The following is a 27,805-nucleotide window of genomic DNA, read 5'->3' as shown; positions in this document are numbered from 1 at the left end:
AAATCAAATCTGAATCTAATGACATATTTTAGGCTTCCATAATTATTTGAATGTGTTTTAATTCACTTGATAGCTCCCGGCCACAAATATCCGTTTTGTTTTCATTTGACATGAGAGTAAACGGATCATGTGAAGACTACCCACTACAACTCAGACTGCTCTGCGCATCAGCCCCGGATCTACGACATTTGCGAACCGAGTGAATATTTAAAAAAATTGAGTTTTCAAAATATGTTCATCTTGTAGCGCACATCTTTCTGAAAAGTCTGAAACATAAAACATATGTATTTGAGGAAATGTAAGACATATTATTTGGTCTTAAGTATACCAAAGTGCAGTGCCACGCCTCTTCATAAAGCATTTTTCTACCGCACGTCCAAACTATAGTCAGGCGAGTGGAAATTGAAATGTCCTGTGGTGCCTCTCCTTCTCCCAGTCGGCCAGTTTGACAGCCTGCCCCTCTTTAAAAAAATCTAGCAATTAATAGCGGATGGAATTATTTGTAATCGAGAGAACAAGAACTCTTCAGAAAATCTGAACTCTTTATTGCCTATTAGTTAATAACTTTTACATGCAGGCTCCCGTCCTTCATCAAAGACACCAACCACTTTCTCGAACGCCTGGAATCCTTACCCAATCTGTTACCCCCGGAAACCATCCTTGTAACCATTGATGCCACTTCCTTATACACAAATATTCCGCACGTCCAGGGCCTCGCTGCGATGGAGCATTTCCTTTCACGCCGATCACCTGCCATCCTACCTAAAACCTCTTTCCTCATTACCTTAGCCAGCTTCATCCTGACCCACAACTTCTTCATTTTTGAAGGCCAGACATACCAACAATTAAAGGGAACAGCCATGGGTGCCAGGATGGCCCCCTCGTACGTCAACCTATTCATGGGTCGCCTAGAGGAGACCTTCTTGGTTACCCAGGCCTGCCAACCCAAAGTTTGGTACAGATTTATTGATGACATCTTCATGATCTGGACTCACAGTGAAGAAGAACTCCAGAATTTCCTCTCCGACCTCAACTCCTTTGGTTCCATCAAATTCACCTGGTCCTACTCCAAATCCCACGCCACTTTCCTTGACGTTGACCTCCATCTGTCCAATGGCCAGCCTCACACGTCCGTCCACATCAAACCCACCAACAAGCAACAGTACCTCCATTATGACAGCTGCCACTCATTCCACATCAAATGGTCCCTTCCCTACAGCCTAGGTCTTCGTGGCAAACGAATCTGCTCCAGTCCGGAATCCCTGAACCATTACACCAACAACCTGACAACAGCTTTCGCATCCCGTAACTACCCTCCCGACCTGGTACGGAAGCAAATAACCAGAGCCACTTCCTCATCCCCTCAAACCCAGAACCTCCCACAGAAGAACCACAAAAGTGCCCCACTTGTGACAGGATACTTTCCGGGACTGGACCAGACTCTGAATGTGGCTCTCCAGCAGGGATACGACTTCCTCAAATCCTGCCCTGAAATTAGATCCATCCTTCATGAAATCCTCCCCACTCCACCAAGAGTGTCTTTCCGCCGTCCACCTAACCTTTGTAACCTGTTAGTTCATCCCTATGAAATCCCCAAACCACCTTCCCTACCCTCTGGCTCCTATCCTTGTAACCGCCCCTGGTGTAAAACCTGTCCCATGCACCCTCCCACCACCACCTACTCCAGTCCTGTAACCCGGAAGGTGTACACGATCAAAGGCAGAGCCACATGTGAAATCACCCACGTGATTTACCAACTGACCTGCCTACACTGTGATGCATTCTATGTGGGAATGACCAGCAATAAACTGTCCATTCGCATGAATGGACACAGGCAGACAGTGTTTGTTGGTAATGAGGATCACCCTGTGGCTAAACATGCCTTGGTGCACGGCCAGCACACCTTGGCACAGTGTTACACCGTCCGGGTTATCTGGATACTTCCCACCAACACCAACCTATCCGAACTCCGGAGATGGGAACTTGCTCTTCAATATATCCTCTCTTCCCGTTACCCACCAGGCCTCAATCTCCATTTCAAGTTGCCGCCACTCATACCTCACCTGTCATTCAACAACATCTTTGCCTCTGCACTTCCGCCTCGACTGACATCTCTGCCCAAACTCTTTGTCTTTAAATATGTCTGTATATGTGTGGATGGACATGTGTGTGTGTGCGAGTGTATACCTGTCCTTTTTTTCCCCTAAGGTAAGTCTTTCCTCTCCCGGGATTGGAATGACTCCTTACCCTCTCCCTTAAAACCCTCTCCTTCCCTCTTTCCTGATGAGGCAACAGGTTGTTGCGAAAGCTTGAATTTTGTGTGTATGTTTGTGTTTGTTTGTGTGTCTATCGACCTGCCAGCGCTTTCGTTTGCTAAGTCACATCATCTTTGTTTTTAGATATATTTTTCCCACGTGGAATGTTTCCCTCTATTATATTAACTTGCTGTTTTGTGTGACATAAAACTAAATATAGGATATATAAAACCAATACTGACAAGAGATAAGCAAGAAATTACACATATCTTCAAACCTTAGTTCCTAGAATTTTCTCTCTCTAATCTTGCTACAGCTTTACATGGAGTGCTTTCCTTTCTGCGACAGAATCTATTACCTCATCAAAGTTCGTCAAACGTTTTGCTACATGAAAAATCTAAATGTCGTTATCTAACACTGAAAAAGCTGTTAATACAAATAATACCCAAGACTGGTGTGGTTTCTCGATCTGATTACATCTATTTTGTCACTGTCTGCTAGATAAAATAAAATAGGCCTTTCTAATATGGCAGCAATTTTGTAACACACCAAATAAACGACACTGTTTTGGCACAAATGGCAATTTTTATAACACGGCAGAATATAATCCACGAAGTACCAATATCAAATGCCTATTAGGCCTACTACAAGCAAAAAGCTTTATGTTAGGAAATAGTTTCACATTTCATTCATACGCACCAGCTTCAAGCATGAGATCGAAAAGTAGTATTACGAAATTTTTATATAAATTTGGAATCGTCTTATTCTTCCATAATTTGTGTGATGTCCCCGTTTCTCCTCCTTCCTCGTTCTAACAATCTTGTCATCACCAATTCTGTAGCTATTGCTGCCATTGTCACTATCTGTTCGCCGATTAACTTCACTAACCCTGTCAAAATCACAAGTTTAGTTATCCCGCGATTATTTTCCGGTTAGGCGTTATTACGTGTTCGAACAACACGTTTTCCGCGTTGCTTCCAGATAGAACTTACGCATCTGCTAGCCGGGGACTGTACAACTGGTCTTTACTAGTGTAGTGATTTGGTCAAAAATTTTCTGTCAAAATTTCATTTTCTTGGATACACCAAGAAGATAATACGTAATCTTTCTCACCTGTTATTCCTGTTAGTCGTTTATTTCGATTCTGGTAGTCTGAATCTATGGATTTCACTAGTAATTATAACAATGCTGATCATCCGCAAACCCAATCAACCACATAATCAGACAGCGATTGGCATTCATCCGTTCGGCTTTACTCCTTCAGCTCATATTGCCCCGCCCCCTTTTGTCTGCGGAAAGTTTATTTCTAGATGCGACGAGGATTCTCCTGACAGAGACATCACGTACACTATGCATGCATTCGAAAGTCAACTTATGGTTCATTCAGAAATCATCTTAAAATGTGTTCAAAAGCCAATAGGGAAGCGTTTCAAAATCATATTAATAATTGATAGACAAATGTGCGCTGGATGCTAGGCCCTTTGTGAAACAAGTTTTTTTCACTCAAGAATATGAATTTGGCGCCCCCTTTTTCCGGTAGCTTCTAGCTGCTTGCTGCGACTGCTTGCACAGCCAACAGCCACATTCCTGTAGCCAGAAGCAGGAGAATCTACTACTCAAAAGTGACTCAACTGTGCATGCGCATGAGCCTGCGCGTAACTGCTAAAACAAATTGAATGTAAACAGTTGTGACTTCACGCTCATTGGAGGCAATTTGTTGTTATGAAGCACTGCATAGTCTTCCTAAAGCCTTTGACACATTTTCAATTGGCAGACGTTTGCTTGAGCACTGTGTGTCATTTTTGTATATGGCACATTTCCTTTGCAATTTAAGTTTTTTTTTTTTTTTTCTCGTTTATGTTTTATTGTTGAAGTATTATTCTGCAGTAGCGGGATACAGTAATATCCTTTGTTAGAGTATCGGTTCTTACCAGTCAAAATTACAAAAATTTAACTGAAAACTCAAACAATGAATATTCCTTCCCTACTCTTGTTTTGACTGTTCGCACTTCCTTTTAATTTCATTTTAAGCAACCCCTACTGCTGCCTTCCTACCTTATTCTTAAGTTTCTTATATTTTCTTCTTCCATTCTTAAGGTCAAGTATTTTCTGAACCATTTATGCTTCTTTGCCTCTGTTTTCATTACACGCACACAGACACACCTGTATCACTACATTATTCTGGCTGATTACATTGTGCTGGTACTGCAGTTTGACTGTGTGTAGTTGACAGCTCCCTGTATCTCCTAATCCTAACCAAGAATACCTTCCTAAAGTCTAGAAGCCTTAGTTCCCTCTGACTCGTATCACCCAGCGCGTATTCTCTAATTACTCAACCTTCCATTCCCTACTAGCATTACAGTATAGGACTATCAAATTCCACCCCCCTTTAAATATTTTATCAACTCTTCTTTTCTTTATACGTCGTATCTATTTCCTCATCATCATATTATGATCTGGAATCACGTAACATGCTCAAACAAAACTGGACACTGAACTTTTATCTTCACATGTGTTCCATAAGCATCAAGATTACTTTAAACATTGTCAGAAGCAGGTGTTAATGGAAGTGTGGACACAGGCTGCTGACCTTTGATGTGTCTGTACATAGCAGTGGTGCCCTTATAAATGTTAAATACAACAATAGTGACAATTGCAGTGGTTGTAATATTGATTGCTGTGATTCATAAGAGAAATATAAATATTCCTGCAGTAGCTGTGGAGTTCTGCACATTACTAGCTAGCACCATAGTGTATTCTACACGAATACCAAAAGTAGCTCTGGGAACATCTGCTATGTTAGCAATCCAAGGTGCAGTCAATAACAATGGCTGCACACCAGCATTTGCTCTTGTACCAGGCAAAATTAAACAAAAGATGAATGGCAGAGAATACTTTTTTTTTTAATCCTCTCAAGAGGACAATTTTTAATGTTCTTTTTATGGGGATGAGGTCACTGTGTTTATCAATATAGGTAACAGTTTCTACTGTTCTGTAAGTACCATACCAATACTAATTCAACAAGTAGAAGTGAATAAAGCAATAATTACAAAAAATCATGTACTTTAAATCAAAGATAAAGTAGAATTGAACAGTAAACAGTCCACAACCTAAATACATTTTATGTTAAGGAAAACTGCATCACCACAATAAAAGAAATGAAACCCGGCTCACATACAACCTACAACGGCACAAATAAACAAATACACAGAGGAATAAAATACATGTTTTATGGAGCTGCTGTGTAATTCAATAAAAGTCATTAAAAAAAGTTTCTATATGTTGTAACGGCATGAGCATAGGCAAGAGGGTTCAACATTATAAAAAGGCCCACTTACAGCAACATGCTATCACAGCATTACACCTAGGCACCTGCTGGGTGCTGCCGTCTGCTCGTCAGTCAGTGTCCTCATAGTTATCAAAACCAGTGACACTTTGGCACGCAGCAACACCACAAAAGAACCATTTTGGCACATATAAATACTGGCCATCCGGCCAGGCAGGTCACGGAACTGGGAAGTCATTGACTCGGCATCCGTCAGTGTCAACTTCCATTGTGAGGCCACTCTACTCCGCCATCATCTTGACAGGGCTGCCTGCAAGAGCCAAACTGTGGCCCTCCTAGCCACTGAGCCACTGAGGTGCTGGCTATCACCTGTTGCCACCAGCTAGCTGTCTCATACTCAATGGGCCACGTCAGCCTGCTGCATCAGCCCTGACATAGCTCAGCCACACGTGTAGTGTGTAAGAAGTCTTGAGTATTCTTTGGAATACATGGATATAATGTGTCCTTTCGGATGAAAGATCCTGAAATGCACAGAAGGAAGGGTTGGACTCCACAGCTTTTTTGATGTAACAGACACTCTCATGAATACTAGCCATTCAGAATGGACAGGATTGGCCACGAAATTCGTGAAAATAAATCATCATGCCAGATATTCCTTCTGCACAATGAAGCATACTGCACTCTGGAAAATAATGTTCACTTCAAAATTATTACACATACCTGCCCGTCAACAAAGCCAAAAATGCAGTAAGGCCGTAAGAAAGGATATTTAGTGACGTATCTACATACCATTGCCTCTATTGATGAACCCAATGTAGCTACCAGCCAATCTACCTTGGCATGAAGGGTATTTGTCACAAACAAAAACATTATGCACTCCATCAAAAAGAGAGTGTGTGTGTGTGTGTGTGTGTGTGTGTGTGTGTGTGTGTGTGTGTGTTGGGGGAAAGTGTGTGGTGACACATCCCTCTTTTTAATTCCCTCCTGAAAACATCTGATTGGCAAAAGATGTAATTAAGCCATTGTCATGACACACTAGGGCCACATTTTTATTCAGTTTGGGGGGGGGGGGGGGGGGGGGGGGTAACGGAAAATGTAAATATATTTATTTACAAACTCTTTACAGACATATTTATTAATGTACAAATCTAAAATTTTGCATGTGTAAAGCAAAAGAGCTGTGTTTTAATGGAAAAATATAATAAAATATGTAGGATTAATATTTTGCCTGAAATTTTAATTTTCAATTTTTTATTGTATTTTTTATTAAAAAAAAAAAAGCCATAATTTAAATTCTAGTCATGCAATTAATCTGAAAATTTTATTGTAGCGTCCTGAGAAGGTTATAAGACCACTGAACCACAATTATTAGTTTATGGTACAAATTGTATCATTAACAGAGTTTTTAATTTTGTGCATCCAAAATTAACTTTTTTTCTGCATATAATGATCTAAAAATCAGAATGTAATTGCAGTATCTTGTATTTTTTAGTTTCAGGGAGACAGTAACATACTGCGAACTGTTCCTGAAAATTTCATAGCATTAGTGCATATACTTTTTGAGAAAAGGCTTCTAATAATGTAAAAAATGTAAAACAGAGAAAATGAGATTCAAAGATTTTCTTCTCATACTTCTACATGTAATAAGCTTACCTCAATTTTAAAATCCTTCATACTGATACTCATTGTCCTCCAAGTTTCTCTTCTCTCCTGTTTGAATCTGCCTGGCCTGTATTTGCAGGTAAGACACTGGTACTTTAGCTTTCTTAAACCTGCTCTCATCGATGGTGTAAAATGCTTTTGTTGGAAACACATCAGGATCTATACTAACTCTCTTCAGCACCTCAATTCTGCCATTATTTCCGTTATTGTAACATAAAAGTGCATCATAGACACCTATTTTGAGTACTCAGAACGTCCTTTTTGAGCATCTAATCCAAATTAAATTACTGAGGCTTTTATTTGCTTTTTGTGTCTTTCCATGAAGACACTTCCTCAATAAATCAGGGTTTGCAAGAAACCTGAATGTGGGCTTAATCGCATTCATAACAGGCTCTGGAAATGAGTGTTTCTGTGAATATTTCTCATTTCTGTTGTTGAACTTACACCAATCATCTTTCAGTCACAGATTGTGCATTGGTGTTTGGTCATGGATAGTCTGTGGACAAAAACTGCCCACACAGCACACCTCAATGCCTCTAAACTGTGTGTGTTTTTCCTGATAGCTTTCAGAGTAAGCCTACCTTTTCCTCCTAGTAGTTTTCCATCCTCAGGTATTTCACCTTTCTCCTCTTTCAACAAGCGATGAAGCCTACCACCAAGCTTCTCTTGGATGTGGCCAACACATTCCAACTTTTCTATTATTGTATTGTATGGATTTTTATCTGTTACAGCTTTGAAAGAAGAGGAGTCCCCATCACCAAGGTATTTTAGTATATCTAACACCATACTGTTCCTCAGATTTGGAGAACATACAACTGCAGCAGCCTCCATGCCCCACTTGAGCCAGTATAATTTTTAGAGCATGCTACTGCATGTTTTTCTTGCCACAGTTTCTCACGATGAACACTGGTAGCAGTATTCAGATATAATTTCTACATCTAAAACTTTACCAATACCAATACCAATAACAGATGCAACTCCATACAGAGACGTGTGACCTCCTTTCATCCAGGTCACATCTACAGACACACACAGGTCAGTAACATTTGTAGGAGACTCACTGTCATGAATATCTACCCCAGGATCTATTTCTTTTTGGTTTATTGCCACCAATTCCTCCACTGCTTTCTTCATAGAAACTTTGGCAGTATCACATACAGCATCAGACATTTCTTTATTTATGTTTTCTCATCTTGGACGAGATGGAGGCATGTTCAGAAAACCACACAACAAATTACCTCCTTCGCTGCCCTGTCCACGGCATCGCAGAGCATATGGTAACCTAAAATTGCTTTCATAGGTACCAGTGCCAGTTTTTTTGGAGGAGGAAAATGAAAATTCATAGCTACACAAATTACAAATTAATATAAAATCACAAGCTATTCCCACTCTTCTTTCTTCAACAACAATCATGCATTCCATATTTTTACAACTAACACATGAACATGAAAACTTTATTGCCTGGCAGATAAGCTCTAAATTAATAAGTCTGAATCCAATGAAATATGTATCAACATCATTCAAGCACCTGTATAATTCTCATGTCCCAAATTTCGATGCTGAATCTGAGAGCTTATGTTCTTCATTTCGAGCTGCTTCCTCTTTTTTTGCTGGTAAACTGATTTCCATGAAACCTCCATTTCATAAACACAGTTTTTCCACCACCCATTATGCATAAATCTTGACTTCCAAGTAAAGTTTGTGAATTCAACCTTCCACCTACTAATATGAGTTAGTATTGTCAAAATGTAAATAAACCACATGCATGAAAGTTTTCAGACGAAGATACAGATGTCAGCCAAAGATATTGAAAGAAAATAGCCTTCACACTGACAAAAATTCTGCTCAAGCAACCAGTTTCCCAAATGTCGTAAAAGGTGGGAGAGACCGCCAGTGCACAGATAATCAGTTTAACAATTTCATGGCATTTCTAAAGCTGCTATCATGATAAAATTCACACACAAAATAGATTAAAGGAAATAATATTTTTGAAAAATCGATTTTTTGGACCAAAATCCATTACATCCCCCCTTCTATTTCATCACTGTTTCCCATTCAAGAGATCCACAGTGTCAAATAAACATTATCCAAACTTTTCATAGCATATTTCATTCCATCCCAGTTACATTTCAAATTGTTTATTGGCATTATCAGTGCTGCTCCAGTAAGTAAAATTCTGCAAATACAAATGTGCTGATAAGATTTTTTATTACTTTTGTGCAGAATCGAGAGGGAATGGAACAACTCTTTCAGCAGCCTAAATACTTCCAGTATTGCTATTGACCAATTGACACCACAATTTCTAGGATACTTCATTCTGTCTTAATATTTCCTCTTAAGTACATAATCAAAATAGTACTGTCTGATGGGAGACTTACTGCTACTGTGGTCTGCATACTGAACTTATTTCCATTTATAAAGTACATATAGCTAAATTAGAAGTCACGATGATCATCATCATACTGTTCCCAGGTTGTATCATACTGTTCCCAGGTTGTAAACTGACCTGACTTGCATTTTACTCCAAATCAAGTATGAGGTAAATGACAGCAGCTCATGCACTAAAGTAGTAGAAGTCAGAAATATCAAAGTTACTTACGGATCTTTTACTCTCTCATTCAATTTTGTTAGTCCCATATATTCAGAAAGCTCCTGAAAGAGGATTTTAATAAAGATTCTGCTTGAGCTTGTTGTGTCCTCTTCATTCAGCTTTATAAATGAAAGCACTTCCCATGAAATGGCATCAGTAAATAACAAATGTGCAAAGAACTTTGCAGTATTTCTCAATTTATTTGTATCCAAACGATGTATTGTGTTATAGGTATCACGGAAGATTTGTTGGAATGGAGGTATGTACACCTTGTTGATCTGGCAGAATCTCTGAAACATATTTTAACTTGCATCAAAAACAAATATGAAATTTCTGTAAACATACATACTAATTCCAAACAGTTTTATCATGGTGCTTACTGTTGCAATTATCTTCTACTTGTTTTTTGTAACTTACAATGTTATATCAACTACAGTTCTTGTTACAGGGAAATAATTGTACCCTAAAAGTGTCATGAAATTTCTTATAATTCCATTTTTTGCCACCTCCATCCAGCTAAAGTTGGTAATAAATTATTTTAGGTGCTCAATAATTATGTATGTTAAACGTTAAATTCAGTACTGTTAAAACCAGTTTGCTAACGAGAAGCTCTCCTCGGATTCCCATCTGGGTGACAGCATTAAACTTCTGCTACATTTAGACAAGTATAAAATACTAAACTTTGGTGAGGGCCCTGGATATAACACACTCATAAGTATCAATGACCCCCTCCTCAAATTAAAACACTGAATTCTTCAACAGCAATATAAACTGTAAAGTTTACACTCACACGGCTTCTGTTTAAACAAACCTACTAGAATAATCCTGCTTTGTAATAGAATTTCCAAATAAAGGGCTTACATGTCTAATTTTTATTTCACAGTCATTCTCTGACAAGATAAACAGCATCATTAATATTTTTCACAGTTTAAGTCTGGCAGAAGAAAGTAAGAGCTGAACACTGATTACCTAACATGTAATCAAGATGTGATTCACAATGTGAGAAACACAGGAAAATTCAGTCTCTGCATAAGTTATCTTCCTGTAAGTTGTTGAGCAGAAAAGAGAAATAAAATTATACAGAGTGTTCAAAAAATGTGTCAAATAATACCTTGAGAGGTGATAGTACTCATCGAAACAAGAAAAATAAGTCCAATAAACATGCGTCCAGAAATGCATACTTTCTGGGATAAGTCCAATAAACATGGATCCGAAAATGCATACATTCTGTGATAAACAAATGTTCACAGGAGGCATTCAATGTGGCGTCCTTTTATGACAATGCACCCCTCTGCCCTCCAGAATAAGGAAAGATGCACCCTTTGAAGTATACCTGCTTGCACGCATTGAAGATGTGACCCTGTAGTATCCGCACATCACTGATTGGCATGGTGTTGACCAATTCCCTCCAGTTTCCCCATAACCAAAAGTCTAGGGGATTGAGGTCTGTGGAATGAGCAAGCCAAGGTGTGGGGCTGCCCGACCTATCTAGCTGTCCTGAAACGTATGCGGCAGATGTTCGTGCACAATGTGATGAAAGTGTGCTGGTGCACCACCATGCATTAACCACATTGGCATTCGTTGTTGCATTGGCACAGCCTCCAGCAAGGTACGCAATACATAGTCTAGATAATGCACCCCACTTAATCCTCAAGTGGGCCACTCATTAAAAAATCTCTATGAAAGATAATCATTGTTGTCTTGACTTCTGCTGTAAACAATCGTTTCTGTCTGTGATTGTTACAAGCAGAGTTATTTCATATTTCTTCTGTCTGTGTGGCGCACCTGCTGATGTCCCGATATCAGAAAGTGTTTTTTTTTTTTTTTTATGTGCTGTAAAAAACCTTAACGTTATAGTACTTCATTGTTTTACATATTTTGCAATTATTTTTGTTTTTATAGGACTAAAATATACCTTAATGACGCCGAGATTGAGTGGCTACTCAATGAGGATCCAGATTTTCTGGTCTCAAATTTCAAGTTTGATGATTGTGAAGACGAGGATGAAGAAGAAGAAGAAGAAGTGATCACACAGTGTTATCATGATTCAACAAGTGAGCAAGAATGTGCCTCTGAAGCCGAAGAAAGTGATATCGAACCTGTTTCAAATGATAAGAATTATATTGGAAGGGATAAAACGCGTAAATGGAAGAAATCTTGCAGTACAGACGCAACAAAGACAAAAAGTAAGAACAATGACAAGATACGTCCCGGACCTAAAGCCATAGCCAGAGATGTCAAGGATGATATAAGTGCATTCACTAAAATAACCACCATTGACACGATCGATGAGGTTGTCCGATGTACTAACATATATATTCAACATAAAATAACTAGTGTAAATTATATGGAAGAAAAGATGCCAAAGACATGGCGAGAGATGAAATAATGACATTGTTTGGATTTATCTACATCTTAGGAATGAAGAAGGCTAACCATATAAATATGAATGAACTTAGGATGTCTGATGGATCAGGCATGCAGATACTTATAACTGTGATGGTCTCCAAGTTTTTCTGCTCCTATTACAGTGTATCAGATTTGATGATAAAAGAACATGACAAGCCAGACACGAAACGGACAAGTTAGCTGCTATTAGAACAGTGCTTGACGAGTCTATTGAAAACTGCAGAAACAGTTACAGCGTGAGCGAATTCATAAATGTGGATGAAAAGTTACAAGCATTTAGAGGATGCTGTAACTTCATTCGGGGTATCCCGAATAAACCAGCAAAATATGGAATAAAGATGTTTGCTCTCTGTGATGCGAAAACTTTTTAGACCGGTAACTTGGAGATCCATTGTGGCAAGCAACCTCAAGGGCCATATGCTGTTTCAAATTCTCCTTCAGACATGGTCAGCAGACTTAGCAGTCATACTGAAGGAAGCAACAGCAATGTGACTATGGATAATCAGTATACCAGTTACGCACTAGCACTCTCCTTACTGACCAGGAAACTCACATGCGTTGGAACAATGAGGAAAAATAAACGTGAGTTTCCATCAGAATTCCTACCAAAGAAAGATAAGAGTACAAAATACGTCTTTATTTGGGTACCAAAAAAATATTACTTTATTGTCCTATATACCTAAAAAGAATAAAGCAGAAGTAGAAAAAGTTGGAGAGTCTTCTTCAAAGAAGCATGGGCGATGTCTAAACTGTGGACACACCAAAAACATAAACACCACAATCAAATGTGATTTTTGCCGCAGTTTCATCTGCAAACAGCATGTGACTATCAGATACCCAAGTGAAAACTGTAAACATGTCGACTCAGAATAAGACGTCACAAAGAAATGTGTGTGCGTTGTTCACTTTCATAATAAGTAAAGTTTTATTGTTGATTATTATGACAACAAAATAACATTGCACTGTCTCTATGTGATATTTAGTGTTTTACATGTAAGACATGGAATACAATCTTCAGATAACCCAAATATATGTGTTCTGTTTTTGTCATTCATAAATCCATGTAAATAGCAATAAAAATACAAATGAGATGTAAGAAACAGAAAAAAGTGCCACGGCACACAGAGTGCGCCACGCGCCTTCTCGCGTAATGAATGGAAGCGCGCCCGCTCGAGGCTTAACCTTTGTGGTAGCACTTAGTCTATAGCCAAGTACACTTGCCCAAACGCTGACAGAATCAGTGTTGATGCCCTCTTTCCTGAATTGCTTGGGGATTTACATCTGCTCATACATGCTGGTTATGGATACTTGCAACACAATCTCCTATGAGCCCTGCCTCATTGGTAAATAAAATCTTGAATGTGAAAAATGGATCTGCAGCACACTTCTGCAACAACCACTGACAGAACTGCTGTCTGCCATGATGATCCTGTGGCCTTAGGGCCTGAATGCGCCGTAGACAATATGGGTACAGCAATTTTTCATGAAGTACAGATAAGAGAGAGAGAGAGAGAGAGAGAGGAGATGCCTTATGCTGCTACTAATCATCACCCACTGGCCCCAGGGGTTTCTTCCACCGAACACAGGCACATGGTGCTCCATGTCAGACGTGTGGAGTGTGCCGGGCCTTCCACTGCCAGTCTTCAGAGGTGCAAGGGTACCTGTGTCCCTCATATGCTGGAAAAGTCTGCTGAATAGCTTATCAGAGGGCACTCTGTGCTGTGGATATTTTTCAGTGTAGAGGGCACAGACTTGCAGACTACATCCATTTGCTAAGCCATAGCAGAATAACGTATCCGCAATTTCACTTTTCAAGTAGTAAGCTTCTGTCGCTAACAAGTGGTGGAAGAGAGAAAATGTAAATGTGCAACACCATTTGTACGAAGAAACTGCACCATAACAGTATACACATAACTGAATCCGCTTTTGGAAGAAAGCGAAAGACCATAATATGTACACAGGTTGCCAGTACTATACAATAAGGCACACAAACATGATAAAGTCTAACATAGTCTACAACATAACTTGGACCAAACAACTGATTGTAGACCACCTAATGGTAGTTAAAGCACTGTGAGTAAGACATTATAATACCCTGCTGACACATTTGATGGTATACCAGTACAATGACTGTGCTAATATCTGCAGCCCTGCCTATAACATTGTGTTTATCTCAGAACATATATGTTTCCAGACTCATTTTTTATTTTTCTTCTTTCGTTGAGTACTACCACCACTCAAAGTATTTGACACTTTTTTAACAATCTGTATATGCCAGAGATTGAGGTTTCAAAGCAAGAGGTACTTTCTTTGGGAACTGGATTCAATAATGAGATAGCGGAACATAAAGGAGATACAGAAAGAAATGGAATTTTTCCTCTTCTTTACCTTTTGCATCTCTATCAAAATGGACACCACATCAACTTTCATTCTCTCTGTTATCACTACCAACATTCAAATGTGTCAGCAGGGTATTATAATGTCTTACTCACAGTGCTGTATCTAGCATTAGGTGGTCTACAATCAGTTGTGTGGTCCGAGTCGTGTTGTAGACTATGTTAGACTTCATCATGTTTGTGTGCCTTATTGTACAGTACTGTCAACCCTTCGTACATATTATGGTCTTTAACTTTCTTCCAAAGGCGGATTCAGTTATGTGTATACTGTTATGGTGCAGTTTCTTCGTACAAATGGTGTAGCACATTTACATCAAAAACTGATCAAAATGTCAACAGAGTCATAGGTCTCATACACTTCAATTTTCAGTTAATGGTATGAGATAGAGGGAAACAGTTGAATTTGACTCCCATCATCGTTCATCACTGTAAATGAGAAAAATCTGTGCAAGAATGGTCTCAAAGTTTTTATTGAGAACAAAAAGATGAAAGGCAGGACATGTTTTGATATAAAATGAAGATGAATCTTCTTTTCTGAAACATCGTAATTGGTGGCAAAACATCACTCTTCGTATATGATCTGGAAAAAATACCAAGCCAGGAAGAAGAGCAAGTCTTATCATGTTTTATGGTCTAATGAAGATGAACCTCCTTTTCTGGAATGTAATAACTGGTGGCAAAGGGTTGCTTTTCATATACAGTCTCAAAGTAGTACCAGAGCCAGAAATGGCATATTTCAATTTCAATGCTGATAAAAGCAAGAATGATCAAATCAGCATCAAATGCATGCTGACCTGCTTTTTTAATATAATTATGGAGAACTTTCACCAATAATTTGTTGTTGAAGAACCAACAGTAAACCAGCATTCTTACCAGGAATTTCTTGACAGCCATAAAAAAGGGGGACTGGGTGGTACTTAAGTCAGACTAAGCTTGATGCACAAGGCGCTGCAGTATTTGCACCTTGCTACCTGTTCTCTATTTATTTTTGATGAGTAAAAATATTTTGATAATTTTTCAGTCATCTTATTCTCCAAACATAGTCTCCCTGATTTTCTTCTCATCCTGAATCCAAAATCTCACCATTTTGGGAAAAAAAAACAGAAAATATTAAAACAGCTATGACTTACTAGCCATCTGTAGCCTTCCAGTTACCAATACTAAGACTGTTGTCAATGTTACAAGCACAGTGTGGTGTGTCAAAGTGTTTAATCTGAAGATGAGAGATTGAATTTGTAATTTTTAGATTGCAAAAGAACCTTGCATAAAGCTCATCTCATTACTTTATTCATGGAGCTTGTAAATATTCATAACAAAAAAAAGTCAAGAGCAAGTAAGCAGCACTTGAGGTCTAATATGTGGGGTTAAAAATGTATTCTGCTGAAATATGTTTGTAACTTCAAGTAGGATTACATAAGGAAAACTAGCTTACCATCAGTAAATTAGTAAATCAATCACACACACACACACACACACACACACACACACACACACACACACAAACAAACAAACACAACACTTCTGAACCAGGTATTATAAAAAGAAAAGAGGAATATTAGTTTGAATCTTACTTGTGCAAGAAGGCCAAAAAACTTTTCATATGTTCGCTGCTCAGCACAACAATCCAGAAACATATGGCAGAGTTCAATTTCCTGGCCAGGTTTTAATTCCATTCTCATCAACTTATGTGCACATTCCTCAAAATCTAAGCTGGAATGAATTGTAAGGTAAATTGCCCTCCTAAGGGCAACTAGATTGGTTTCAGTGTTGTCCAGAATTGTTTCTTCCTTCTCTCCCTCTGTAAAATAAAAAACAAAAGTTAGGGTCAATTGTATATTAATCAGCTTAAATAACTGGTAACAACTATGGCAATGTAACAAACCTACAATGAAAAATATTAAACTGTGAAAAAGAAAGACTATGAATCATATTGAAGCCAAAATTATCAGTAATGAACAAACACACACATCATAGCCTTGGAAGAATATTTTATATACCAAATTTCTTTTTTGCTTTGGAAGTTTTACAGACCAAAAGCTGCAGACAGGATCTATAGAAGATTTATAAAAGAACTGGACAATCCACCACAGCTCATAACTCCGTTACAACAATTATTTGAAATGGAGTACAAAGTTTTGAGAGGCATTCACAAAAATTAAACACATATATAGGTAATACACTGTAGCATGCAAATTTTGCTGAGAAGTTCCATCTAGTCACAAATACAGACTGAACAAGCCAAAAACTTTTATGTCTCTCCTCTGTAGTGTACAAGATATCCCACATAATTATAACCAATCAAATAGCAAATAATTTTGTTTCAATCATGCAAAGAAGAGAATAATTATTACATAAAAGATGATTTGTAAGCATTAAATTATAGCGTGGACCATGAGTAAAAGTTACTACCTTCTTTAAGATTCATAATTCACAGCTCTCGACTCCAATTAGTAATGTGTCAATAGGAAGAGGGACGGTGACATTAGCTCTAAAAATGAGCATTAGCAGGGCCTCCACGTGGCTTTATCTGGCCAGACAGGCCAGATGCAATCCCGGCACATACTGCTAGCATGCTATGGAGATGGATGCATTTGCACAATAAAAGTTAGTTGAAGAGAACTGACAAGTGGCCATTTCTGCGGAACAAGGAGCTTACAGATATCAGAGTAACTACCAGACAGCACAAGAATGCTTTCAAAGAGGTGCTTTTCTGGGTAGGTTGCACGTGTCTTTTAATGGGGACAAAGAAGGGATTATGGAACAGTTGTGGAAGTGCTATAAAAACATTTGATTGACATGGCAAAGAAACCAAGTCTGACCAGTCAGATGGATGGACACAACCACAACAGTTCTGTGGGATGCTACAGGAGACATGCTCCTGGGGTGGTACATTTCGATGAGATGCATCATGAAAGGCACTTCAGCATCTGTTGGGAAGAAATGGTGCCATCCAAGGGAATGGATAAACGAGAAGATGAATGTCATTCTGTACAAGTAGACTGCATGTCTCATATTATTAACTATTTCCATGGACATGAAGTAACAGCTAATATATCCAATCATTATAGCTTAGTAGCACTGAACACACTTTGCTGTAAAGTGTTCTGAATGTTATTAAGCTATAATGATACAATGAATGTTTTTGTCAAAGCAACTATGGCAAATAATCATTTGAACAACTTACATGGGTGTGTTCAGATAATCAGCAGTTTCAGACATAAATTTATTAGCATGATACACGTTGATGACAAACAAGTTACAGCATCTTGTAAATTGCAGCAAAGGTACTGTTTTGTTAAAACAGACTTCACAAATGGTGAAATGGAATTGGAAATGCCATGTGGCTAGGGCCTCCCATCAGTTAGACCATTCGGCTGGTGCAACTCTTTTGAGTTGAGGCCACTTCAGTGACTTGCATGTCGATGGGGATGAAATGATGATGATAAGGATAACACAACACCCAGTCCCTGAGCGGAGAAAATCTGTAACACAGCCAGGAATCGAACCCAAGCCGTTAGGTACAACATTCTGTCATACTGACCACTCAGCTATGAGGGGCGGACAATGGTGAAATGAACAGTGTGAAAGCAGTTCTCCTTGGTGTGGCACAAAGATTTCAAGACATGATGTGGTTAGTGTGGATAACTTTTCATAGCATAGCAGAAAGTCTTCACCAGAATTTTTGTGTTCAAAATTAATTAATCCATGGCAAGATGTTTTTTCATTAAGAAAAGAAGTTCTCATTGTCTAATTCCATGGAGCATTGTTAAACAAATTAAACAAACAACCAACAATTCTGAAACAAGAATAGCTCTGGCAGCTCGCCCATAAACTAACAGATAGCTACAATATACAGAAAGCAAGTGTCTTATTTACTACATCAACCCTCTAGGTAGAACAGGAACATCATCCAAATATCTTACCAGCAAATGAACTTGACATCAGGAGCAAGTTCTTCTACCAGTTTGTGAGTCAGTTTTGGATAGTAATACTTGCATTTGAGCCACAAGTGCAGGCAGCGTTTCTGAAAATGAGTATGCCAGTTTTACCCTGACAACTGAGACAGTAGTAGTCTTACCATTTAGTACAATATCCAGAGTTTGTTCCGCTTTTCTTATCACCTGACATCTAAGGAGCTAGTACACATGGTTTGACACCCTCCGTACACTGCACAATATGCATCTGTACACTGCACAGCATGCATGCATTTTTGCAGGTCCCAAGGCATTAAGGTAAGTGCCGTTCTGTGTCTGGAGGCTTGATGTGGGTGAATGCAAGCAAAGTGATTTCTCAGACAACAAATTAAATCTTCATGGGTCATGGTCTGGTGGCTGTGAATATTTCAGATTGATGAATTTACCTGGCAACCAAAGTGTTTCGCTATATATGATCTCTACTGACAATGAGCGTAAGTCTGTTTCATACGTAGTGGAAAGGCTGAGTACGACCATAGGTAATGCAGTTGTCCAGGTGCTGGTGTGACACATTAATCAGCCTTCAGAGAATGGTGCCACTGTTTGATAATGCACTGCAGAATTTGCTATGCTACTTAAATAACTCTGTACTTGAATTGTAGGCTGCAGTCTGTCGTAATGTGCAGCAGACAACCAAAGCGAGAAAACCAACATTACACAAAGGCAAAGGGTAGCACCTCCACCAATATGTTATCAACTGGTATAGCTTCAGGCCAACTGATGAACCAATCAACAGCACTCAACAGATAACACTGATCATTAGAGGAAGGAAGTGAACCCACAACATCAATGTGCATATGCGTGAAGCTCATTTTCATGCCTGTAAATTCTCCAATTTGTGTATGCACATGATGGGCTGTTTCACTGTACACATTGTACACATGCACGGCCCACTCTTCTGCAAACCAGGCTCAGCAAAATGTTTTGGCACCGAGATGGCATAGCTTGTGAAGGCTGTTGAAGCCACATCCATGGAAAGTGGGTCACAGAAATGGGCAAGACCTTCCACTGGAAATGTCATAATATAGTTTGACATCAGAATTATAAATATCAGCAAGTTGCAGTTGTATGCTGTGCAATACATCACACGGTAGCTTCTGGAGTTCCTCATCAGATTCCTGTCCCTTCGAGAGCTGGAAAAAAGTCGTATCACTTTGTTAACCAGCAACAAACAGTCAGCGACCACAACATTTATGCCGTAAATGTGCTGGATATCAGTGCTTAATTGAACAATAAAATTCAGGTGGTGGTACTGCTGTAACTCTTCTACTACTGTTGTTCTGCCTAAAGGCATAGATAAACAGCTTGTTATCAGCAAATATGAATTCTCTGGTCTTCAACAGTGGTCAAAAGTACCCGACTGCTGCACACACAGATGGAACCTCATCATCATAAGTACTCCATTTCTGCTGAGAAGTGCAGAGCTTATGCAAAAAGAAGGGTGCCAGGAGTGCATCATGTACTAGAGTTTGCTTCACTGCATTAAAAACAGAGCTCACCTCACATGTCCAGTGGCTGGATGAGTTTCCAAGAGTCCTATATGTGCTCCTGTTATTAGTTCTTGCAGCTCAGTTTAGTGACACAAATGTCACCAGTAAAAATTTAGCCTCCATAAGACACAGTGTAGCTACGTAATGGTTTGAAGCCATATAAACTTCATGATGGCTTCCACTTTCTCTAGTAGCAGTGAAGACCCTGTACATGAAATCAAATGGACCAAAATGGTAATCCAAGGTCTGCCACAAAACACACTTAGTAGTGTTCAACACCACACTATGCTGTTCTAGGCATTTGAAAATCCTCCTCAGGTTTTGCTGAAGCTGTTCTGCTGTGGCTGAAAATACGAGATTGTGATCCAAGCAGCACACTGTCAATGAACCTCTGCCATGATTTGAGTAGCAATGTGCAAACCAAAGATCATATAGATACCTTCAAATAAGCCGAGTTGAGTGATGATAACAGTCTTGGATTGTCTTTGTTTGTCACAGGAATTTGCACAGTCCAGCACACTAAACAAAGTTGCCCTACTGAGAGCATAACTGTAGTACCTTAATCGAGGCATTGGATATCTGTACAGATTTTTGTTGTATACTATGCACGGCAATCGCCACACAAGCACTATGTGTCATCCTTTTTTCTGTATGAAATGGAGGGGTGAAGACCTATAACTATAAGGAGGGTGAATAATACATTCCATGAGAATTGAGTTAAAACCCCTTGAGATGATCGGGAGCTAAATGTCTGGACAGCTTGAAACTAGAGTGCCTTTGCAGTTTTGATAAAATGCTCTATGTTGTAGCATACCTCTCTCAGCACACCAGATAGTTGATTTATGGCCGGAAATGGTTGAACAACTTGGCATATATGCTCTCTGCAGCCTAGTGCACTATGAGTCACTGCACTGCATTGGAAACCAGCAGCAGAAAGTCTGGTGATGGTGTCAAGGAACTGCGCATTTGCCACATCACATAACAGATGGTAAACTCAGCTCTGATTACAGGCTCCATGATATCCACAACAGTAAAATACCAGACCAAGGCACAACACTGCCCCAAGTCTACCTCAATACATTCTGTACAGTAAGTGGCTACTGATGAGTTGATCCTCAAATTACTGGTAAAGCCAACATGATGTAGGTGACTATACTGCGCTACTTAGAACTGATGGATTCATTCTGGAAAGACTGCGTGATCTTCTGCAGTAACGATGTCTATCCTTTCTGTAGCTGTGCTGAGTCAGCAGTTCACTCATTTCACTAGTCAAAGTATCCACTTTGTCTGATGTGAGATTGTAATCTGCCCATCTCACTGCTGGTGATGAGGCACTGTTGTACCAAGCCACTACAGTACTGACTGATAGTGGTGTTATTGCATCCTGAATCCTCTCAGCCATATCTGTGACAGCATCCACACAAACACTGAGATGGTAATATGGCTATCAACTCAGAGAGAGAGAGAGAAAGAGAGAGAGAGAGAGAGAGAGAGAGAGAGAGAGAGAGAGGTTGGTTGGTTGGTTGTTTTGGGGAAGGAGACCAGACAGCGAGGTCATCGGTCTCATCGGAGTAGAGAAGGACGCAGAAGGAAGTCGGCCATGCCCTTTGAAAGGAACCATCCCGGCATTTGCCTGGAGCGATTTAGGGAAATCACAGAAAACCTAAATCAGGATGGCCGGACTCGGGATTGAACCGTCGTCCTCCCGAATGCGAGTCCAGTGTCTAACCACTGCGCCACCTTGCTCGGTAGAGAGAGAGAGAGAGAGAGAGAGAGAGAGAGAGAGAGAGAGAGAGAGAGAGAGAGGGGGGGGGGGGGGAATCTCCTCCCCCCTCCCCCATGCTTTTCAGGTAATCTGCTGTTATAGCACATAAATTTATTTGCTCTTGTAGAAGTCTAAATAACACAACACTTATTTACAAGCTGATGAGAAGCAAGTCATTGAGGTCTTGTAAAATGCAGTAAAGTCCCTATACCATTACCGTTGAAACAGACTTCATAAAAGCTTAAATGAACAGTACAGAAGCAATTCTTAACACAGCACAAAATATTTATGGACACAACATGGTCAGTGCTGTTAATTTCTCGTGGTGCTGAAAACAATCTTCTGAAGAATTTTTGCTTTTGAAATTAATTAACGCAAGGTGATATGTGCCTTCATGAAGGTAAAGAAGTTCTCCTGTTTAGTTCCATGGACTGTCATTAAACAAACAACTGCCACTGGTGAATCACGAACACCTCTGGCGGCTGGCCCGAAAACTACAAGGGCAATCCGAAACAGAAGGTCTCTTATTTTTCTGGGGAAGCAGAGAAACCTAACACAGTTGTTGGCCACACTGTTGTGAGTGGTGCTTCCTCCTTTCCCAAACAAGCAAGCTCGTGCTTTGGTCAGGTACTTAGTATTGACTTGGCAGCCATTCAAAATGGATTTTCTGCTGAACACTTGCACCAAATCCGAAGTTCATGCAATTATTCAATTTTTGAATACAAGTGGCTTTAAAATGGTTGAAATTCACTGTCAAATTATGGATATGTATGGACAGTCAGGCATGGATGTCAAAAACGTACACAAGTGGCATAGAGAGTTTACAGCCAGGCGTACTGAAATTAGCGACGAATAAAGGAGCAATAGGCCATCAATTTCTGGCGACACAGTTGTGAAGGCTGAGGAAACTATACATAAAGATTGGATGATGAGTCTGGATGCTCTATGCAATTTTGATCCTGATGTTTCCCGAAGCACCTTCCACAGAATTTTAATGGAAAAGCTGTAATATCGGAAGTGTTGTACAAAATGGCTACTGTGTGTGCTGACAGAAGAGCACATGTAGCTAGTTGGTCCTCCTTGAAAATTTCTTTGCCACTAAGAAGACAAAAAGGACAAATTCTTAGATTCTATTGTCACAGGTAACAAAACCTATGATTAACTTTACACCCGAGACAAAACAACAGTCACTTGATTGGTGGCATGCCTCGTCACCCAAGCTGTGAAAATTCAAATAAACCCAGTCTGCTGGTAATACCCTTGCAACTGTGTTTTGGGACTGGAATGGGGTACTGCTGGTTAACTTTCTGCCTGCTGAGTCAACAATATATGCTGACAGTTACTGTGAAACACTGAATTCAGAAATAGAGGAGCATTGAGCAAGGGCATAAAAATTCTCCATGACAACATCCAGCCCTACGTCGCCTATTCATCTGCTGTAAAACTTTGGTTGGAACGTCATCACCCACTCATAATACAGTTCAGACTTGGCACAAGCTCAAAGACCGCAGTTCAGTATTTTCCACAGGAGATGGCAGCAACTGCATATGATACGAGCACTGCAAAACTACCACTGCATCTACAAAAATGCATCAACCGAAATGATGATTATGTGGAAAAATAAAGCATTCTTCAATCTTTAAAATATGTACAGCTCCAATACACAGTACACAACTATCTTATATGGAATACCTTTTTCACTTGTTCAGTCTGAGTTATGTGATAATTGTGGGAATGCATACAATCTTTGTAACTCAAGACACAATGTTTATCATGCAGAAAAATAAATCTTGTGCCAGAGGGCAGCAACAACTATTACGTGCTTGCGCATTACCTTAGCGCATGCCTTTACAGGTTTCGTTATCCACAGTTTGAATCAGTTATTGGTGAGACCGGCTTAGCTTTTCTCAACTGATGATGGCGGCCAGGTGGACTGCAGAAATATTGTGTGCAGATGACAATTTGATCCGACTGAAGACCCAACAAGAATTTAATCAATAAATCAGAAGATTTATGGAATTCAGATAAGCGTCTTCAGCAAATATATTAACTAATTTAGTTTGATGAAATCAAATTTAAGACTTTCACCCTTGGAGTCACAGTGGTTTCTGCCACAACCTAACATTTTACTCATTTTGTTTTAAAGTACTAGTGCCTTTTGCATGAAACCCCTGATGCTTTGAATGCCCTGAATCACGTTTCAAAACAAAATGAATAAAATGGTGCACTGCGTCAAAACCACTGGGGCTCAAAGTGTTAAATAGGCATGAGAAGAAGAAAGTGGGAACATCTCTGTAGAGAAGGGGAAGGAGGGGGTGAGACTAGAAAGGAAACTACACGCAACCAAAAAGAGTAACGACAGTCACAGTAGTATAAAAAAGAAATAAATCAGTGTTTGCATTGGATAACCAAGAAAAAATTAAGGGGTTGTGGGAGCATTACACCTCTAGTTAAATAAAATTCAACAACTGGAAAATCTTAATAGAGTAAGTTTTAAATAGACCTGAAAATAAGTAACAAGAAAATAAAGTAAATTATAACCAACATGATTAAAAGAAAATAGTATCAATTAACAATGAAGTCACCGAACAAGTTGATGAGTTTTTGTATCTAAGATATTGGAAGGCAACAATGGGATGGACAGCAAAAGAAATAAAGACAACAGTTGAAAAGGCATAGAGAACTTTTGGTAAACCATAAAAGTTTTGAAAGCTAAGCTTAAGATAAGTTCTAATGGGAAAATTTATAATTAATTTGTTTTACCGGTTCTGACTTAGAGCACTGAGACATGAACTATTAACATTTTGGCAACAGAGCCTGAGCATAGGTCGAGCCACAGAACTGCTTCGAAATGATGGCATCCAAGAATAGGTCACGCTACTGTTGCGTGCCACTCACAGCCTATTAGCCGTCCGGAAGCAGGCTGGCTACTGTGGTAGTGCTGCTTGGAACACCTGCCTATATGGCCCTTGACTGCTGCACCCCTCTGTGTTTCAGTTTTAGAACTACTTCATTTGCATATTCTATATACAACCACATAGGTATCCCAACAGGTCCAGTGGTCTTTTCTCTTTCAAGTGACTTTAGTTGATTTTCTAGCCTGTGGTCAATTACTTCAATATCTGTCATTTTAAAGTTTGTGCAATGATTTACAGAAGGAACTATGGTACAATATTCCTCAGTGAAACAGTTTTGAAAAAATGAGTTTAGTGAGTTTAGTATTTTGGCCTTCTCTCTGCCATCCTCTGTTTCAATGCCATTATTGTCACACAATGTCTGGATGGACTGCTTTGATCCATTTATTGATTTAACATGAGACCACAGCTTCTTAGGACCTTCTTTCAGATTGGTACCAGAAATTTACTTTCAAATTCCCTGAATGGGTCATCACCATGGCTCCCTATACACTAATTTTGGCTTTGTTCAGTTTTAGTTTGTCTATAAGGCTATGGCTACATTTCTTCTCTTAGTTTTCGGAGCAGTTTTCTAACAAGGCTGTCGAGCCACGGTAGGTCTGTCCCATGCTCAGAGCTTTGCTTGAAACATACCTGTCACAGGCATATTGTACAATATTCTTCAACGTGCTCCATTTATGCTCAACCTTTTCCTTCCCGGAGATGAAGGTTTCATGTTGGCGGCTCAGGTAATCTGAATTCTGTTTGCTGTCACACTTTCTAAGCGGAAATATCTTCCTACCTTTCATTACATTTTATTTACAACCATATTCATATGATCCTGTAATGGCCTTATTGTCTTGATTCAGTATACTCCATTTCCTGATTCGAAAAGTTTGGGTCTGTTGTAAACACCTGATCCAGAATATTACCTTCAAGAGACAGTTCCCTGACTAATTACATGGGGTTATTTTCAGATATCACAAATTGCTTGTGTCTCCCAGTCTGTAGACTGTTAGCTGAAATCTCCACAGGTGACCAGGAAGTTTACCCAGACCCTGATTCAAGTTTTCTCTAAAATGTTCAGCCACTACTATCATTACTATCCATGCAGCATTTGCACAGAAAAACACATCAAGTGCTATTGTGATAACATTATTCAATAGTATCAGTCGATGAGTTTTGCTACTTATGCAACAAAACACCTGATCATGGCCAAAGTAGAAGGGGTATAAAATACAGACTGGCAAAAGCACGAAAAGTGTTTTTGAAAAAGAGAAATTTGTTAACACTAAATATAAATTTAAGTGTTGGGAAGTATTTTCTGAAGGTATTTGTATGGATTGTAGCCTTGTACAAAAGTGGAACATAGCTGACAAACTGTTGAAATAAGAAGAGAATAGAAGCTTTTTAAATGTGCTGCTACAGAAGAAATACTGTTGGATAGATAAAATAAATAATGAAGTAGTACCAGATCAGATTGGGAGAAAAAACTGTGGCACAATATGATTAAAAGCAGCAATTAGTCGGTAGAACACATCCTGAGGCACTGGCAGATTGTCAATTTGGTAATTTCTGGCTTGTTGATTGTCCTCTTTTCTATTCTTAACTTTTGAGGTTTATAGATCTTGTCTGTTGCTTTGCTGTCATACTCATCTTATTCTTATGTCCCTCCTTTACTAAGAGTCAAAAAAATCCTCTCTCACTCAATCCCTGAATGGTCCCACCTCTTCTGCATCTCTATTGCTAGATAATGAAAGTTAAGATTCAAAATGTTATCAGTTTTTATCAACATTCAGTCATGTGAATATCTGATCAAACACAAAAGTTCGTTAGACTTATTTAAAATCATAAAAAAATGAATGCTGGAATGATTTCTTGCTTTTTTCAGTATGAAATGGGAGGAGGAATGTTATGAGGAGACATAACTTATTTCCATTAGTGAATAAAAATTTATAAAAGTGATCATACATAAAAGCAGTTAATTGAATATTCTGATTTAGTGCAAAGTATTTAAAACATTTCAGACAACTAGAGGGTTAAATAACATGTACACTAACAAAATACATTTGTATTTTGTTTCTCAAATTAATGGTTTATGTCTCACCATTCTCACTGTCACCTTCTGAATCTTCTTCTTCACTCTCTGAGCCAGAACCACTACCAGATTCATCACTGCTCTCATCCAACAGTTCTTTCTTTAGAGCATTATATTTTTCTTCATTTGTCTCATATTCTGGATCAAATTTGAACACATCTGGGAACAGAACAAACATGATGATAAGTACTATTAAACAACACAATTGAGAAATGGTGAAATGTTTATATAAAATATGTTAGAACACATTTATTAAGACAAATGAGTATCTTTCTTCACATGTGTGACTGCACGCGCAAGCACATGAAAAATAGGATGTATTTATAAGAATGGAAGTCAAATTAAAATGTAAGTAAACTATTTGTTATTTCAAAAGCAATTGCCATAAGTGTTAATATGCAGGGTGAGCACAAAGTCTTGCCCTGACTATTACAATTTGTTACAGAATAACTGTTTGACATAATAATTTTCATTTGATGCCATTACATACGCTAGTGTTACTAGTTTTTAAGACCACTTACGTTAGTGAACCTCAACGCGTGCTCCCTTTGTAGCTCACAGAATATTGAAGCGGTATTCCAGTTCCCACCAGGTGTTTCGTAACATGTTCTGTCACTGTACCTACAGCAGCTCGTATCCTGGCTTTCAGTTTGTCAACGTTAGCAACTGGTGTGACGAAGACTCTGTCCTTGATATAGCCCCAGAAAAAAAAGTCAAGGGGCTTCATGTCTGGAGAGCGGCGTAATGCCTGGAGAGGGAAGTAATGTCCAGGTCGGTGGATTGAAGGAACAGTCCACCATCTTGGCCACCCCACTCTCCAGACATTAAGCCCTTTGATTTTTTTTTTTTTTTTCCTCCTGGGGCTATATCAAGGACGGAGTCATCGTCACTCCAGTTGCTGACGTCAACAATCTAAAGGCTAGGATACAAGCTGCTCGACATTCTCCGAACTATCAAGGAAGCACACGTTGAGGTTTACTAATGTA

The 27,805-nt window shown here is 39.1% G+C and overlaps 1 protein-coding gene across 2 annotated transcripts in view; it reads right to left on the bottom strand.

Annotated features, from left to right (window-relative positions):
- Positions 1-27,805, bottom strand: part of LOC126479065 (pre-mRNA-splicing factor CWC22 homolog) — a 136,800-nt gene that overhangs the window by 51,537 nt on the left and 57,458 nt on the right. For both annotated transcript variants that reach the window (XM_050103753.1, XM_050103752.1), the window contains exons 5-7: positions 26,829-26,978; positions 16,170-16,396; positions 9,803-10,083 (exon numbers count right to left, since the gene is read on the bottom strand). In XM_050103753.1, the coding sequence (XP_049959710.1) occupies positions 9,803-10,083; positions 16,170-16,396; positions 26,829-26,978 (658 nt within the window). The remainder of the gene's footprint in view (positions 1-9,802; positions 10,084-16,169; positions 16,397-26,828; positions 26,979-27,805) is intronic.

Source organism: Schistocerca serialis, chromosome 1, assembly GCF_023864345.2.
Source record: "Schistocerca serialis cubense isolate TAMUIC-IGC-003099 chromosome 1, iqSchSeri2.2, whole genome shotgun sequence".
Classification (NCBI taxonomy): Eukaryota; Metazoa; Arthropoda; class Insecta; order Orthoptera; family Acrididae; genus Schistocerca; species Schistocerca serialis.
This window is presented reverse-complemented; position numbering and strand designations above follow the sequence as displayed.